Raw genomic sequence first — 18,380 nt, forward strand, 5'->3', positions numbered from 1 at the left:
TTATACACAGGCATATATATACACATACACAGAAAGAAAAATACAGCAAATGTAAAATGCTAATAATTGATACCTCTGGGTAAAATGTATATGAGAATTAGTTGCACTATTCTTAGAACTTTTCTGTAAGTCTCAGATTATTAGTCAAACTAATTTAAAAGTTTAAGAATATATTAAACTAATTTCAAATTTTTCCTTTAGCATATGATTAGAATCTTAGGTGGGTGTGGGGGTGACATGAAAGAAAATAACACAATGTTTTTGGCTTCAAAAAACAATCACAAGGGGTAACCATCAAAACGGTGACACCTAGAGAGCTAGATAGGACACAGTATTCTGAAAATTAATTACCAAATGAAAAGTCCAATCATAACTGGTGGAAGCAAATAGCATAAACAAATCCTTTATGGGCACTGGAAAAGAAAGTTAACAGAGACCAAAGCAATTCCTGGTCAAAGGTGATATATAATTCCAGGGCCCTCAAATCCTGAGTCACAGTGTATGCCCTGCACAGTCAGATAAAAATCATGAAAAGCCACAATTTTTAAATGAACATTCATTGCGAGTTTCTAAAATATAAGAAAAGGTAAAGTCAAAATACGAATCAAAGGGAGTTTGGAAGTAATTTCAAAACAATGTACTCAGATGTCTAGAAGAATCTTCATAAGAGAATAAATTAAAAAATGCACAATTATTCATTACATAGATAATCATTGGCATAGATTAGGAGATCCACCCCTGTTATCAGGCAGCTTATAATCCAATGAAAGGGGAGATGTGTCCAAAATGATAACCAGCAGGTTGTCTCTTTAGTAGATTAGAAGCATCCAAGGAGGTAAGCACCCTCGCCATACTGAAGTGATAAAAAAAAAAAACTGCAAAGAAAAAAGTCTATAAAATAATCCCTTATGATTTCGGAGGCATGTTTCTAAAGTAGCAAAAAATGCATTCAGAGCTACAATCCTTCCATAATACCAGGAAAGAACAGTATGAGGGAAGTCATAGAAAGGTGAAACTGCAAAAACCCTATTTGCCCAGAGAATCAGATTACACATGAAGTTGGGAAATGGGAAACAAGATTGCAGGTTCATGGCAGAGGCCAGACCCCAAGAGTCTCACTTGACAGGTGTTCAGGAGTTTGTGCCTCTCTCACTTAGACAAGTGGGAGCCATTCAAAGGTCTTAAACAAACAGTGCCAAATCAATTAAGCATAACATAAATGTGACTGCAGAATTTCATTACGTAAATTCTAATGGGAAACAAATGACAGATCTCTTTAAAAGGGTATGTACAAACTCATTTTCAGGTAGAATAATAAGCTTCAGGAGAGTCAGTCCTGTAGCATTTTCATTTCTGTAACCATTTCTTAGCTTTATTTTTGTAAGTGAAATGGGCCAGAAGTCAGACAAGGCAGGTGCACATATTGTCTTTGAGGGTTTATAATAAGGAAGCTGTGACAGGAAATCGTGACATTCCCATTGATATGGGAAGCAATTTAAAGGTTTAACAAGATTATGTTGTATGATACTGGTCTGCTTGGGCCAATTTAGATATTCACACCTAAATCTGACTTTGAGAAATGTCGGTACCCTCCATGAAACCCTCTCTGCTCCACAAGTCATTTTAATTGTTAAAGGAAGCTGTCTACCAACATAAAATTGGGGCCACAGAATGAATGACACTCAGGCCTCAGCTGTTCCATAAACAGGAACTTATATGTAAGATGCAAGTAAAGTTAGTGGACTGGCAAGAGGGGTTATTCATTCTTTCAATTCAATCTTCATGTTGGGATCAGTGAAGAAAAACATTACGACAGGATTTACTCAAGCACAGGTAAAGAACTCCCCAGAGGTGACCCACTGAAATGCTACCACGGAATGATATGCATAATATAGTTGGACACCTTGATTGTCAGCTACAGCCTACAGGACAACATACCTAAACTCAAAGGCTAACTGGAAGCCAGGGGAAACTGTTTAAACATAAGCCCTTCACTGCTCCTCTTCTTCATCATCATCATCACATTTATGTGCCATGCACTGTTCTACACATTTTACATGCTTTAACTCATTGAATCCTCAGACCAACCCAATTATGTCAGTTATATTGTGCCCCTTCCTTGTGCCCTTTTCACTGGCACATAACAGTTAATCGACATTCCTGAGGTCACACTAAGTACTTAGCATCAGAGCTGGGGAAGGAACCCCATGCAATTGGGTTCTGAAAGTTGCTGCTTTAACTTAACAGGAAGATGGGTTCTGGAAGCTGCCCTCTTAATGCCTGCACACAGTTACTCACTGTATCTGTTATATGCTTGAACTACATACATTCAACTCAAAAAATGTATTACGGTAAAGAATGTGTACAATACAGCTGAGGTAGTTAAAACAAAACTATTATTTTTGAAACTGAATTTGTTTCATGATGAGGAATTTCCTAAATTAATAGTATTTGGCACCCACTACAAACAGTAATATACATTAGTAATCCTTTTCATTTAAAATACATGTGATTTAGCCTTGGAAAAACATCTTTAAGCTATACAATCTAGGATTTCACAGAACAAAAGATCTTCAAAATTCCTCAATGCTAATCTACAAAGTTAAATATAAACAGACAGATATAGAATTTCTAGTAATCAACATCAACCACTTTCTTTTTAAAAATCAAACACTATGTAAACAAATCAAGGTAAGATATCAAGGGAAAAAATATGGTTGAGGTGAGAAAAGGGAAAACAAAACCAGGATGCTATTATTCAACGGTGTACTTAGGTTCAACAAAAGCAATCCATCTTTCTTTTCATGAACACTAAATTGAAAAGAAAAAAAAAAAAAGAAAGAAAAATACAGATCAGTCTTCATAACCAGAGGCTAGAAAAACTTCAAATCTTAAAAACCTGAACTGACAATCTGAAGCCTCTGTAACTCTGGGACTGCATGCATTTTATTCTCAGACTTTTGTCTTTGTTTTTAACCATTTTGCTCTATGGCTGTCCTGACAAGTGCTGATGGAGTGGTAGCATCCAGGTGATTGCTTTCAGAGGCAAAGGTGACAATCACACTTTAATCTCTAAAACTTTCCAAATAATTTATTTTTTTCCATAAATCTGATGTTCAACAGAAACAACACTATTGCACAAACTTCAAGGGTGAAAAAGAAACAAATTCAGAAGTTTTTCTGGATAGTTCAACTTTTCCTGTTCTTTTGTAAATAGGGGCTTTCTGCACAAAATATGCTTTGTGCCAGCAATTATATCTTTTTATCCACAGATCAAAACCAAAATATTGATATATGAGTCACCCATTTACACTAGTAGTAACTTCCCTAAAAAATGATTCTTCATTCATTCCACAAATATTTATCATGTCCTACCATGTGCTGACACTGTTTGGGGTATCAAAGATTTGATAATCCTTGACAAGCTAGAAAAAGCTGATGCCTCATTGAGCTTTCACTTCAGGGAGAAAGAGAAACAAATAAATGGAAATAGGATCATCTCCATGTGATCAGTGGTAGGACAAATACACACAGCATCCTATGAAAGAGAAGGGCTGGCAGTGGGCTCACACTTTAGCAGGGTGCCAGAGAGGCCTCACTAACTAGGGGACACCGAATTGATTCCTGAATAAGAAGAAGGAACCAGACTAGGGGAAGTGCCCTCTTTGCATAGGGAACAGCAGGTGAAAAGGTCCAGAAGAGGCAGAAAAGGACTTGGCATGTTCCAGGAATAAAGAGGAAACCAGTGCAGCCAGGCAAGTAACCACGTAGAGGACCACGCCACCATGGAGAGGAATAACAGTAGATGAAGGAGATGAAGGGAGGGAGGTACAAGAAGGTCTTTTTTTGTTTGTTTGTTTGTTTGTTTGTTTTGAGACGGAGTCTCACTCTGTCTCCCAGGCTGGAAAGTGCAGTGGCACAATCTCGGCTCACTGCAAGCTCCGCCTCCCGGGTTCACACCATTCTCCTAAAAAGGTCTTTTAGATCACAATAAAAAATAAGGTTATATTCTAGAATGAGGAGCCACTAAATATACTTGAGCAATGGAATTACATGATCAGTTTTCCTGTTTGTTTGTTGTTGTTGTTTACTTTTAGAAGACATGGTCTTCCTATGTAGCCCAACCTGTGTTCAAGCAATCCTCCTACCTCAGGCTCCTGACTACCTGTGTGATTTCCATTTTTAAAGATAATTGGCTGGGCGCAATGGCTCACACCTGTAATCCCAGCACATTGGGAGGCTGAGACTGGCAGATTACTTGAGGTTAGGAGTTCGAGACCAGCCTGGTCAACATGGTGAAATCTCATCTCTACTAAAAATACAAAAATTAGCTGGGTGTGGTGGTGGATGCCTATAATCCCAGATATTCAAGAGGCTGAGGCAGGATAATTACTTGAACCTGGGAGGCAGAGGTTACAGTGAGCTGAGATGGTGCCACTGCATTCCAGCCTGGGTGACAGAGCAAGAGAAAGAAAAAGAAAGGAAGGAAGGAAGGAAGAAAGGAATGAAGGAAGGAAGGAACGAAGGAAGGGAGGGAGGGAAAGAGTGAGAGAGAGAAAGAAAAGAAAGAGAAAGAAAGAAAGAAGAAAAGGAAAGAAAAGAAAGAAAGAAAAAAAAGGAAGAAAGGAAGGAAGGAGGGAGGAAGGGAAGGGAGGAAGGAAGGCAGGAAAACAAAAAAGATAAGCCTCTTTTTTGGAGATAGTTTTGAAGGGAAGCTAGGGTAAATACAGAAAGACTATTAAGGAAGGCTCTGCAGCATAGGTAGGTCAGGATGGTGACTGTGGCTGGGAGGACTTCAGTGGAAACGAAGAGTAGCCAATTGCTTCATGATCTGTTTTGAGTTTGAAATGATAGAACTTGCTGGTAAATTGGACGGAAGATATTAAGACAATCAAAGAATACCCTGCCAGATTATTTTCACTAAAATCATTGCTATTGAATTATACAGACAAAATACAAAAGCTCACTTTCGTATTACCTAAAATGCAATGTTTTAAAATGGAAAAATATCCCTAGTTAAATTACATATACAGATAATGCATCAGTTTCTTTTTTTAAATAAATTTTAACCAAAAATCCATCGTTAATATATTTTAAAAAGGAATTATTTAGTTACAATTGTTTATTACATCAATGCGGTACTTGAGTAAATTTAAAAACCAATCTGTTTCAAGAAAATATTAAAGAAGACTGGTAAGTTTATAAACATTATAACCACAATTGTCAAAAAATAAAATAAAGCTTATTTTTAACGTGCAGAATGCTTACAACATATTGAAAAGCCTTAGGAAGAAAATCTCATGTTTTGATCCCCATTTGATCTTTATAAAAGTTAAGTGGTTTGAAGAGTGAGTCTGTGATATCCCAGTATTTAGAAGAAACATTCTCCTAAACTTTTCTTAAAGTACCTTAATTATTTTGATGATTGATATAGTCAATTCACAGACTGTCTAAGAACTTTCATCTTCTGATCACTTATCTTTTAACTACTTAGGGATAATACTAACAGTAAAAATGGAAGACAAAAAAAGAACTCAGTAAAATCTGACATTTATTATTGGTTAGGCTGTGTAAAGGATGACAAAAACCAATTGTTGAAAGAATCAAAAACGACTAATTCAAAGGATAAAAATGCTCTGCCATTCTACTGTCATCTGGCTGTCACGCTTTGACCAAAGCCAAAGTGCTTCTGTAACAATGATAACACAAATCAGGTGTAAAATTCTGCTTCACGCTGAGCTTCACTATTCAGGTGAAAACTGACATCACATCAACAATCTTGCAGACTTTCATGAGGATTACAATTAATGTATGTAAAGTACCTAAAGCCATGCCTTACACATAGTACATGCTCACTCACTACAGGACAGCTATTCTTTTCAGGAAAATCTAATAATGCATAGTTAATCTCAGCATAATTCTGCTTTAGGATATATTATATTATATATTTGAAAATAAAGCTTTTATATTGAAATAAGAACTTCAAATCACATACATGAGGATTAACACTCTACAGTGAGTTTGTCATCCTATCGTTCTTTTGATTGAGTAATATAGCTGAATTATACCACCTAGTGAATTAATGCTAGGCTCCCGAGCCGATCAATGGCCACCATCAATTGGCATGTACAGCTTAATCTCTCTTACACTGTTTGTTACAGTAAGGCAGACTGCATTATATTTTCCTGCCTATATTTCTCAGACTTGTTCCAATGTATATACATGAGCATAAGGACTGTGTCTTAGTCATTTTTAAATTCCCAATACCTAGCATCGGTTTGACACAAGGAGTTGGAAGGATAAATAAATAAATGCCCCATTGTGACTCTACTCAGATAATTCCCCAAACCTATAATATGTTGTTAAATCAGACTCCCATCATTTTTTGAAACCAAGCTTAAGTTTTATTTTACTTAAACACACACACACACACACTTTTCATCAGAAAAAAAAAAAACTGAACTATTTGATATTACTTAGTACTCCAATTGAATATGTACTAAAAACTTGAATTTCTTCCTATGTGTTCACATTTATCTACATTATCTGGCGAGCCAGTTGGGGTGTCCGTCCCTAAGGAAAGGGGCTGAGTTTCACTTTTTTTTTTTTTCGGAATAACCTTTATAACTTGAAACAGAATTGGTTAGCCTTAAGGTAGACATAAGTGAATTCTGTTGAGAATTCACTCAGCATTCCAACCCAACGGTAAATCCCTGCTGCAGTACATGAAATAATACTTGTACCCAGAAGCGTTTATAAATCCTCAAAAAATCTCTACTTGGAGATCAAATCTAACATCTCAAAAAAAAAAACAAAATCTAAACCTAATTGTTTTGATAATGGAATAAAGTTTTTATCCGATAATAACTAAAAGGAATAGAAAAAATACCTTCAAGCAGTTTTTTCTCCGAAGAGATTTTAGAAGCAGCAGCAGGAGCTTGATACAAAAAGTCACAAAGGAATGTGGACTGGGAAGACTCTTGACTTAATACACCCTCGGAATGAATATCATGTTGAGGGAAATCTAGAAAAATTAAAGAAATAAGGCACAAGAAATCTAAAATGTAAACAATTTTCCTTTTGTTTATAATATGTACATGAGTTTTGAGCTAGAAGAAAAACTACTTCAAATTTACCAAAGAATAATTATAGAGGGATATTTATTTTACTTTGCATAAAATTTGCAAATAAGCACTTAAGTCATGTTTATTATTCATATATGAAAATCGGATTTAATGTTGGTGGAAATGATTATGTGGGATTAGCTATTTTAATCTTCCATTTATAAGATTAAGGGAATATAAAAGATTGACTTCCTAAACTTTTTATTGAAATGATATAAAAAATAGTCTTAGGCATCTCCATCTCTTTGGTAATTACATTTTTCTTCATTCTGATGGTTTCTCTTATTTGAAAAATAAATAGATTTATGCTTCAGTCCTTTTATGGATATATCGGAAGAGACCAGGTTAATGAAGAGACAGTGACGAACCTGAGAATTTGTTATGGTAGAGAAATTCCATTTGCAGACTTTGCCCAGCCTTCTTGGCTAGCAGATAGGGGGTGCTATGCACGGGGTCTCCAGTGGCACACATGACATCTGCTCCACTGAACAGCAAAGCCATTGTTTCTAGAACATCCGGTTTCACTACAGCAGCACACAGAGCCTGGTCATTAAAAGAAAATACACATCTTAAGGAAAGAAAATAAGACTCTAGCTATTAAAATGAGTGAAAGTCTAACAATTCATGTATGGGATAAAGTCTGTATTCCTTTTATCCTAAGGCGGCTAATAATAATTATGCCATGAATTAGGCAATAGGCACAAAAGGCCTGGTTTCTGTGAATTTAAATTACAACCCAAGACCTCCAGGTCTCAATTCATTGTTTGGTTGCTATGATGTTCCTTCTAAACCTAATCCATCATACTTGCTTTGGAAGACATTTTTATGCTTACATACTATGATAATGGCTGATGCACAGAGAATCAAAATATTTCAATACAATAATGAAGTAACCATTAAGCGTTTTTCATGTGAACGTTAATATATATTTTCCAATCTAATCAGGAGCTGCAGAATATTTGAATTATTAAGTGCTATGGGAAATGGAAAGATGAGTGCAAAGCAAATTCAGGATCTTCCCCTCAGGGGCTGAGGATAGGAAGGAGGAAGAACAGTGAGAAAGAGGCAATAAAAAAATTATTGACTTATGTTATATATCATCTTTGTACAAACAATAGGAACTGCTAGAATCTTTTTTTTTTCTTTTGCCTTGAAATAATAAGCTGCCTCTACATCTCTTCTCATCCTTTCTTCCCACATTATATCAGTCCTCAGACTTCACTTTACTGGATCCCCATTTGCTTCCAAATCCTCAGATTGTGGCAACATGAGTTAGCGGGAAACTTCAATTATGGGGGAAGAATTTATGCTCTTTTGACAACGAATCCTTAAGTGAAACAAGGGGGAAACCACTGAAATAATCTCACAAAAGGAAATAAAATAAAATTAATAATTTTGTCAGACAGTATAAGATTTTTTACTTTTTCTCAAGAACCTTGGCAAATCATTAAAAAGACATTAAAATCTATGTCTGCTGTTATGTTTAACTGAATACCTTATTTAATTCTTCTTTGGTGAGAGATGCCAAAAAGGTTTTTCTGAATTTTCCTTCTTTATATTTCTGAGTAATAAAGTTTTTTCTCTTTTCTACTGGTGAGTCCATATGTAATTCTTCATCCTTTTGAAGATTACCAGCCCAAAAGTCATTTGCTCTTTTGTTTCCAATGACAATAAAAAGCTGAATTGTCAAAAAAAACCCATAATATATCAGTTCATAAAATTTATTTGAATCTGCAGGAAACTGAATTATATTACAAATTAAAGCATAACTTAGTATAAAATACAGGAAAACACATGAAAGACTCAACTATTCCAGAAAAAGGAAGTATGAAAGCAGATACTATGATCAGTTTTTAATACAGCCTAGTCACTTTAAATAATGGAAAAAAATTAGCTTGGAGAGAATTGCAAACAACACAAATTGTAGCAAAAGTATTTTCATTCGTTGACACTCAAACTGAGACAGATTCACTTTAAATGGCCGAGTAGGTGGGCTAATGCTGTCTAAAGTGCTTGGTGGTGGAACAAGAGCCGAAAATGCAGACAGGACACAGCAAAGTAGCCTCTATCACAGTTAATGACAGAGTATGGCCAAGGTAAAGAACAGTAAATTTTTCCAAATGTTTTCATTCACTCTCCTATTATTTTACCCATGTTGGGTTTAAAACACACACACACACACACACACACACACACACACACATACAGTTCTAGCATTAAAAAAAAAATAAGCTGGCAAAACTTGCTAAGTACTTATTAAGGATCTTCTGTACTTTTACTTTTAAAATAACTATCTCATTTAGGAAGCATTCTCAAAGAGTTACTACTATCAAAAAGGCTATAAGCCATTTTCATAATGTGGTGAGAACTTTATCAAACAGCCCTGAGAAAAATTCCTGCCACCCTACTCCACGGCAAACCTCCTCCCATTCTCTGCAAACTGAACCCCTACCACAACCCCCATTCAGGTTAAATAGGACTCACCTCGATGAGTTCATTGCTCCAAATGCTAGCATCCATTTTTAGACTTCTAACCTTGGAATCTTTTGGTCCTAAAGATCTATGCTGTCCTAGAGTAAAACACAATTGCATTTCTATTTTATTTGTATGTAAATTTATTTTACCATGTTTTGAAAAAAAGTGCATATGTCTGTGCATGTTCATTGCGTATCTTCTCAACTTAAAACACGTCAATACGTGCTTTCCTCAATGACAAGATGACAAGAGCACTAACAGTAGTGGTGAGAATTAGACAAATCACAGCTGGCTACAATAAAAACAGCAGCAATCATCATCAGCATCTGCATTGAAAAAAAACAAAAAAACAAAAAACTACTTGGCCGGGCTTGGTGACTGACGCCTGTAATCCCGCACTTTGGGAGGCCGAGGTGGGTGGATCATGAGGTCAGGAGATCAGAACACCCTGGCTAACACGGTGAAACCCCATCTCTACTAAAAATACAAAAAATTAGCCAGGCATAGTGGCAGGCGCCTGTAGTCCCAGCTACTCGGGGGGGCTGAGGCAGGAGAATGGCGTGAACCCAGGAGGCGGAGCTTGCAGTGAGCCCAGATCTTGCCACTGCACTCCAGCCTGGGCGACAGAGTGAGACTCTGTCTCAAAAAAAAAAAAAAGAACTACACTTAAAAATATATATATATGTGCATGAGTGCATATGTACAGACACATGTATAAATATTTCCTCATTTGGTAATCAGCTAGAAATAGGCCACTGAAAACCTTTTGTAAAGCTTGCTAAAACCCCATGTATGTAAATGCAGATAATATTTCCTTACTGTTACAAAAACTTGACTATTGTAAAACTAGTTACATGTCTAATAAGTGTGTACTTAAAAATCTGACATGAATACTTTATTCAGCAAATATGTCTGGAAGAGAGTAAGAGCCCAGAATTTTATTACTGTCAATTCAATTGTGCTGTATAAATCATCATTCGGTCATTACGGAGCAACCAGGCTATGTCAGATTATTTCAAAGCTGAGAAGGAAAAAAAGTGTACAGTCCACTATCCTTGATCTTAAGGGCCCTTTGTCTAATGAACAATGAATGTTCATTCCTTTCCCTACAATAGGTGAGAGGTTCTTGTCTTTTTTTTTTTTTTTAGGTAGAAACTATTCAAAGCACAAAGCCCTAAATTCCCTTGGAAAAAATCTGCATAGGTTTGCATTTATAATGACTACCTACAGGCAATACAGTACCCAGAAGGTAAAAACTTAAAAGCCTGTAGAAGAGATGAAAGGGACTGCTGCAGTAACCTAGGCATGACAGATTCTGAGTTGAGGCAGCAGGAAAACAAAATGGAGCAGACAGATTGAGAGAGATGGATAAAATAAAATGAATGAGACTTGGTGGGTTTGAAGGAAAGAGGAAGGGTCAAGAAGGTGTCTCAGATTCTAGGCTTTGAGAGTGCAGCATAGACAGTATTGCTTTTGACCAAGATTGAGAATATATGAAAATGTGCAGTTTTATGAAATGGGCTGAGGGGAACAATGATGGCTCCATTTTTGACATGTTACATTTGAGGTGTATTTGGCAAATCTAAGTAGAGATTCTAGTAGACATATAATCGTAAGAGTTTGGTGTCCAACAGCATGAGAATCATTTGCTTAAAAATGAGTGTGGAATTAAAGTGATAAATAATATCACTCAGGAGCAACACAGTAAAAGAGAAGTGAGAATGTAACCCAAGGGAACACATGTATTTCACAAGCATGGAAATACATGGAAAAAAAATACTGGAAAAAAAAAAGACTGGTAATAAGAACACAAAGAGAGATTGGTATCTTGGAAGCTGAGAGAGGATGGATGTCATAGAAAGACATGTTGTTGAGAGACTCAAATAAAGAGACAATAATAAAGATAGTAAGTGACCACACCGAAACTGAGAGGTAAAATACGTTGGTAAATGTGGTGAAAAGATTTGTACCGCAGTTGAGAGAAAAGGTAGCTGATTAGCAGTTAAAAGGTAGCTGATTACAGAATGCTGAAGAAAACTTAAGAAGTTAAAGGAATGAAAAAAACCTATGCACACTACAACTTTTCATAATATCTTGTCTATGAAAAAAAAAGGGGACAGAGAATGACACATAGAAGGAAATGGATAACTTTTAGAAATCCTGATGGTGGTAATGAGACAAACTTGTGCAAGTCTATACAATGAAACAAAAGAAACCATGGCTGAATACTTACATAAGAGAGTGAATAAATGATGAACTGGTATCCTAAGGAGGGAGGAAAGAAAGGAAGCAAAGCTAGAAAAAAACAGCTGTGAACAGCACAAAGGCCATCTCTTCCAATGAAACTGGAGAGAAGAAAAGGATGGGATAAAATACAAAGTAGAAGGTGATTCACTGGCATTTTTTGTTGTGATTGATATTATTAATTAGCTGGTGAGGAAATCTATCTTAGTTTGATGAGAAATGCAGCTGAATAGTGCTCTAGAAAAGCGTTCAGGATTTGAAGCAACTCCTGTAACTGCACTACTCACTGCATTCTAGTCCAAAATTTGTCTCATTATTGTGGAGGAAATGTCATGTCTTATACACGTTTTTAATTCCCCACAGCAGCACAGTGCCTAGTACTCGAGTTGAATTCTCTTTCTCTCTCTCTCATTTGTGTGTGTGTGTGTGTGTGTGTGTGTGCGTGTGTACATACAGTGGTGGAGAAGGTGGTGGGACACAGGTAGTCCAGGAGAACTGAAGTTTAGACTATGGTTAACTTTCTCCAAAACTTCCATGACCACACACCTAAGCTGGGGTCCACTTCCTTCCACTCACTTGGGCAACTGTCTGAGCTCTCAAATACACTGAGATGTCAGGTTGTCAAGTGTGAGGTCGCAAGAAGAAAACCAGTCATTGTACTGGTTTATATTCATAAACATCAATAGTCTTGTGAAATGCTTCTTTATAAAAATTCTTATTATAAGAGATACCAGATCTGGCATATGAAGTTTAGTGCTCAAAACAACACTGAGGTGAAAAATATGTCTTACCAAAAATGACTGGGGAAAGGTGGACAAATCTTCAAGTTAAAGATGCAAGCTTGTTCAGGATCCATACTAAAACATACTCACCTAAAATCTAGAATTTTCAACACTGTCTTTTTAAAATCTATACATGGACCAGTAGGCACAAAATATGATTACATGCTTAAAAATCCATTTTTATATCTAAGTCATACATAAGAGAAGTTTAGACTCATTTCTGAATTTGATTTAAATGTAATAAGCTTTCTCTGGTTTTACTTTTCACAACCATTAGCTAGGATATATAATATACAACAATGAAGAGCATTCAAGCCAATCTGCCACAAAGCAGTGATGAGCATAACTTGTCACTAATTACCTGCACACTTCTTACAGATGACAACACAGAGATTGATGGATGCCCAGTCAGGATCTGGGGCTTTACAATCTGCACAGCTCCTGTTGGATTCATTGAACCAAATCTTCTCAGCTACTTCATAATCAGAGAGAGTTTCTGCTATTGATTGCTGCACAGCTTCAATCCAGTCTTGTTTCTCTTTTTCAGTCTCGGCTGTAAAGCTGAAACAATTAACGTTTCTGTGTTATCGATCTCCCTTGTAAAGGCCAATTAAGCAGTATGTTCAGTTTGCATATTCATTTCACTCACAAATTAAACAACAGCTGAAAAATATGGCTGCTAGGCAGTTCTGGGTTGTCTTTTCTGTTAAAAATCATTTAACTTAACTTAATCGTGTTTTTTCCTTTTAATTTTCCACATTGCTTATGTCTTTGTTTACGCATCTTAAACCAAAATTAACATACACATTTTCTAAAGAAAACATAAAATTTGCCTTGTTAGGTCACAAGCCTAAACAAGAGGCTATGTTTCCTAAGCAATGGTTATGTAATCATCAATAAGAGATTATTGGCAGAGTTTCAGGGCTACTGGAATATTTTGCCAAGCAAGTATGCCATGATAGTCTGAAACTATGTTATCAAAAACACCCACCAGAAATGTGACTTTTTTTTCAGATTTAAGAATAGATTCTTTTTTTTTTTTTAATTAGAAGAATGCCCAGATGGTTCTAAGAAACTGGGAAATCAAAAAAGTTTTAAGTGGTTACTATTCTAACAGTTTTCTAACACATTTTTAGCCACGTTCTGATTTATTCTGAATCTTAATGTTTACTGGGAACTCGAGTGAATGAATAAAAACATTAAACAGCTGTTCATTCCTTCAAGAAATATTTACTGAGCCCCTGCAATGTGCAAAGGAATGTACTACAGTGCTACATACTCGGTCAATGACCCACAAAACTGATTCATATTAAAATTTTCTGTTGTAAAGAGGAAAATGCTTTGAAATATAATGAAAATCACAGCTAACATATTCTAAATAATCCTTAAAAATAAATGGCCTACATGAATTATACTTTTTGAAGCTCTTTAGGATTCCATCACTCTTAGTGGTTTCTGGTTCTACTAGAAATTTGTCACAGCCAATATATTAATATCTATATTTTTAGTTTTGGCTAGAATCTGCAAATGTAAAAATAAAGCTTGTTAATTTTATGCAATCATTTTTTTCTCAAAATTTGAGGCAATGGATATATTTTAACAGGCAAAATGAGTAACTACAATTGATAGTATATTTCAAATTCCTAATTGTTAGTCCTTTAAAGGCCTAGAACAATTGCCTCTGACTTACCCACTACCATGTGATGTGATTATTTATAACAAACAAATTAGTATAGTTGAACTCAAAAGATGTTGACTTATGCCTATTCTGTATACTAAAACTATAGAGTCATTTTAGTTTATTAAACCATATTAATACTTTATCTGTTTCATTGTCATAATGATGCAATTAGTAGAATACCATAATACCAGATATATAAAAAAATGCTAAAATATTTGGATCAATAGGTGCTATGAGATTCATTAAATTTAATATCATTTTAAGCCCTGGAGGAAATCATATGGAACAAATGTAATTAGGAATTGACTTTAAATGAGGGATTGTATTTGATCAGGCTAAAAGAAGATAAATAGCAATACAACTTAAAGACAATGTAATATGTTTTTATTTTATTCCTTCTAAATGAGAAGGAATTTATCATATATTTTCAAAAAAAAATAACATACACCATGCCTAGTAAGAAAAATAAGTATTAAGAAATTACTCAAATTTCATGAAATAAATATTTTTGCATGTTTTGTGATTATTGAGGTCACTTTTACAAGGTGTTTTTATATAGCGGCTAACAAATTAGACAATATGGAAAAGTAGGAAGATAATTTTAAATGGCCTACAAGAGAAAAATCACCACGAACAACATAAAGGTGGATCACCCAAGCTTTCCTATAGTAGTACGAACACAAAATGTTTAAAAATAGCTTACCTGAAACTCCTATAGGGAGTGATTATTTCAAAAGATTGTTTCACAGTTCGGTCCACTTGCTTTACATTTGCTACATTCATAGGAATTATGGTAATACCAAGTCCACTCTTAAAATCCTAGTTTGGAGAAAAACATAAAAAACTATAAAGAAACAAAAAAAAGATTTTGAAAGTATAATTACATTTTCTAAATTCCAATAAATTCTACCAAATTTTACAACAAAGTCAGTCTCACTTTAGGTAGCCACTCTCAATACATAATAGCACTGGGCCAACTTAAGCTTGACAGTCGGAGTATTGATAGCGTATGGGTTTCTTCCATGTGAAAGAAACATTGACTAGGCCACCGACACTGAACTAGACATGCTTCGCTTCTGAAAGTAGGCACAATATTCACCTTTATCCATTCATTAAAGGAAGCTAAATATTAACTACCTCTTGATATATGTCAAGCAGTTTCCTAGGTGGAAATGATACTAGGAGGTTAGCATCATTACTAGTTATGTAAAAAGATGGGAAAACTGAGGCACAAAGGAAGAAAGTTACATGGAAAATTCAGCTAGTTGTATGTGGTAGAAAAGATCTGGAGCCCAATCTGATTGCTCTTTCCTTGTTTTACTATCTTAGATTACCTCTGCTGTTTATCATTATTTTTCTCCTCATTCACTCTCCAACAAAAGCATTACTTGTCTTATGAGGTAAACAATTTTACCTCATTTCCAATATTTTATTGCTTTCATCTCCCTTCAATCAGATTCCTAAAAAGCTCCTCTACTGCTACTTTGGTATAAAAACTGCCGTTTGTTCAAAATCTATAGTTACTATGTTCAGCTTGTCTCATGAAAATTCAAAATTGTTCAAAAGGCTACAACAGACTCTGCATTCTAAAAGCATTAAAGTTTGCAATATATCATCTACCCACATGGATTTCAGAATGTGACTTATCAATTAAATAATCTCCACACTTTACAAAACAATATGTACATCAAAAAATGACCTATTTGAATAAATTCAGACTAAATGTGCTCTGAATTCCTAAAGTATGACTAAAGAAAAGTAGCAATATTAAAGGCAAAATACAAAAAAAAAAAAAAATACTGGCCCATTTTCAGTAAGGACACTTGTTAGAGACTGTGAAAGAAGCCATTCATCTGCCTCTTCTCTTTGTCTCTCCTGCTATATACGCCAAAAGTAAAAGAAGTATATTCTCCTCTCCCCTACACTTAGAAGTGGCCATGTGTTGTAGTTTCCTTCAATCAAATTTAAACAACTCCTGGTAGGATGGAGGAAGAGGGGCTGAAAAGCCTTAGAAGAAGAAAGCCTTTCAGCCCTTATTTTTCCACCTTCTGGGGAAGTAACTGCTAGAAGCACAGAGTCATTTTAGAACTTCACAATCCTAGAAAAGTGAAGATTGAGGACAAATTCTTAGGCTCTAAGGATGCCAAAGTGAGGACAAAAATAGGGAGAACCCTGTTCTCTGGTAGTACCAACTCTTAACTGCCTACACCACCAGATTTGTTAAAACAAATCTCCATCTAGTTAAGCTCTTCTTCAGGTTTTTGTCATTTAGTACTAATGTGTTCCCAGCTTATAAAGTGGAGAAAAATAATTCTATAACAAATGCCCCCCAACTTGTAACAGTATCCAGAGTTTCCAGACGCAAATTGCGGGAAAGCCTCTCTTACATTTTTAATAAAGTTTTTAGTTAGAATAAGGAAATGACTCATTTAGAAAACAAATCATCAACTGAATTTTTTTTCTGATGAAAGAACTAATGGCTCACTTTACTAGGAGAAACTAGCCAGAAACTGAAAATCAGTGATATAAAAGAAAAGATGCAGAGAAATGCTGAGTGCTGTAAAATAATGAGAATGGGAGTGCCACACTTCCACTTTGTATAGTAAGCCCACTGAATGAAAAATGGCACTTAACATGATCTCTACGGAAGGAAGGAAATCAAGCTTTTCCAATCTGCCTCGTTTTAATAAGTTTCAGCCTATTGGCACAGGGTTATACTTGATTATTAATTTTTTTTAAATTCTCCAATTATCCACAGCTATGCTCCTGCTGGATCACATACCCGTTGGATAAACTTCCAATGCATGTGATTGGGAACTCAATCTCTCTTTCACAAGTGAGGAAATTAAGTAAGGTAGGAGTAGCAAGATAAGGCATTTTTAAAACAGCTTTTTGATGGCTCACATTGATGCAGGAATAAACTTTAGAATAAATAAATAAACTCTAGAATAAATACGTGGACTGCATGTCCTTCAAACAATTCTCCATAATGAGGCATTTGACAACAGCTGTGTATCACATCACTCCAGGTTATATTCTCTGATGCGGGCCTGGCCTGCAAGTCCTGTATGTTACTAAGGGGACACATAATACTCTGACCATCATACTAGCAGATGGTAAGAATGACAACCTTTTATGGAAACTGATGAGCCTCATCAAGGCTCCTGCATGAATAGATGGCTGCTCATCTCCACAGCAAGTCATAAAATGTCCACATGTAAAGCTGTAATTTCTGTTAAAATAAGGGAGTGCTAGCTGGTTAACACCCCAAATTTCCCCCAAACAAGGCAAAGATGACCTTTTTTTTTTTTTGAGACAGTCTTGCTCTGTCGCCCAGGCTAGAGTGCAATGGCATGATCTCGGCTCACTGCAACCTCGGCCCCCCAGGTTCAAGAAATTCCCCTGCCTCAGCCTCCCGAGTAGCTGGGACTACAGGTGTGCACCACCAGGCCCAGCTAACTTTTTTTGTATTTTAGTAGAGACAGGGTTTCACCATGCTGGCCCAGGATGGTCTCCATTTCCTGACCTTGTGATCTGCCTGCCTTGGCCTCCCAAAGTGCTGGGATTGCAGGGGTGAGCCACCGCACCACCCACTTATCAGCTGCTTGCCATGGCCATATGGTTTTGAGTAACTCGAGTATCTACAGAACTGACCAGCATAAATGGACTGTAAAATATACATAAGAGTAACAAAATAAATGTCAGTGCTCTTAAGAGCTATCATATATGAAACAACTGCATTTTCTATTAAAAAATTGTGGACATTAAGTCATTATTTTCACAGTATTTAGACAGTATTTAGAACATGTTTAGAATACATCTCATCCCTAGATACTCATAAAAATTACCTGTGGTGATCTCTCCCTCCCACCCAGAGACTCTGATTCCATGAATCTGGGGGCAGAACCTAAGAATTTTTAATTTCCAAAAACAAAAGTACAACCTCATGGCTTTTATATGTGGTCAATGCCAAGAAACACTGATTTAGATAGCAGAACCATTATGCAACTAATTTAGACAGTGTAAGTATGCAATATGTAACTATCAAGACATAAATACTTCTCTCTTGACCAG

The 18,380-nt window shown here is 35.8% G+C and overlaps 1 protein-coding gene across 5 annotated transcripts in view; it reads right to left on the reverse strand.

Annotated features, from left to right (window-relative positions):
• Positions 1–18,380, reverse strand: part of ARAP2 (ArfGAP with RhoGAP domain, ankyrin repeat and PH domain 2) — a 249,271-nt gene that overhangs the window by 156,413 nt on the left and 74,478 nt on the right. For all 5 annotated transcript variants that reach the window (XR_010139659.1, XM_024246354.3, XM_054553813.2 and 2 more), the window contains exons 10-15: positions 15,010–15,125; positions 12,987–13,186; positions 9,609–9,694; positions 8,620–8,802; positions 7,493–7,667; positions 6,890–7,024 (exon numbers count right to left, since the gene is read on the reverse strand). Coding sequence is in view for 4 of the 5 variants with exons in the window: in XM_024246354.3 (XP_024102122.3) it covers positions 6,890–7,024; positions 7,493–7,667; positions 8,620–8,802; positions 9,609–9,694; positions 12,987–13,186; positions 15,010–15,125 (895 nt within the window). In the remaining variant the exon portion in view is untranslated. The remainder of the gene's footprint in view (positions 1–6,889; positions 7,025–7,492; positions 7,668–8,619; positions 8,803–9,608; positions 9,695–12,986; positions 13,187–15,009; positions 15,126–18,380) is intronic.

Source organism: Pongo abelii, chromosome 3 (genome assembly GCF_028885655.2).
Source record: "Pongo abelii isolate AG06213 chromosome 3, NHGRI_mPonAbe1-v2.0_pri, whole genome shotgun sequence".
Taxonomy (NCBI): domain Eukaryota; kingdom Metazoa; phylum Chordata; class Mammalia; order Primates; family Hominidae; genus Pongo; species Pongo abelii.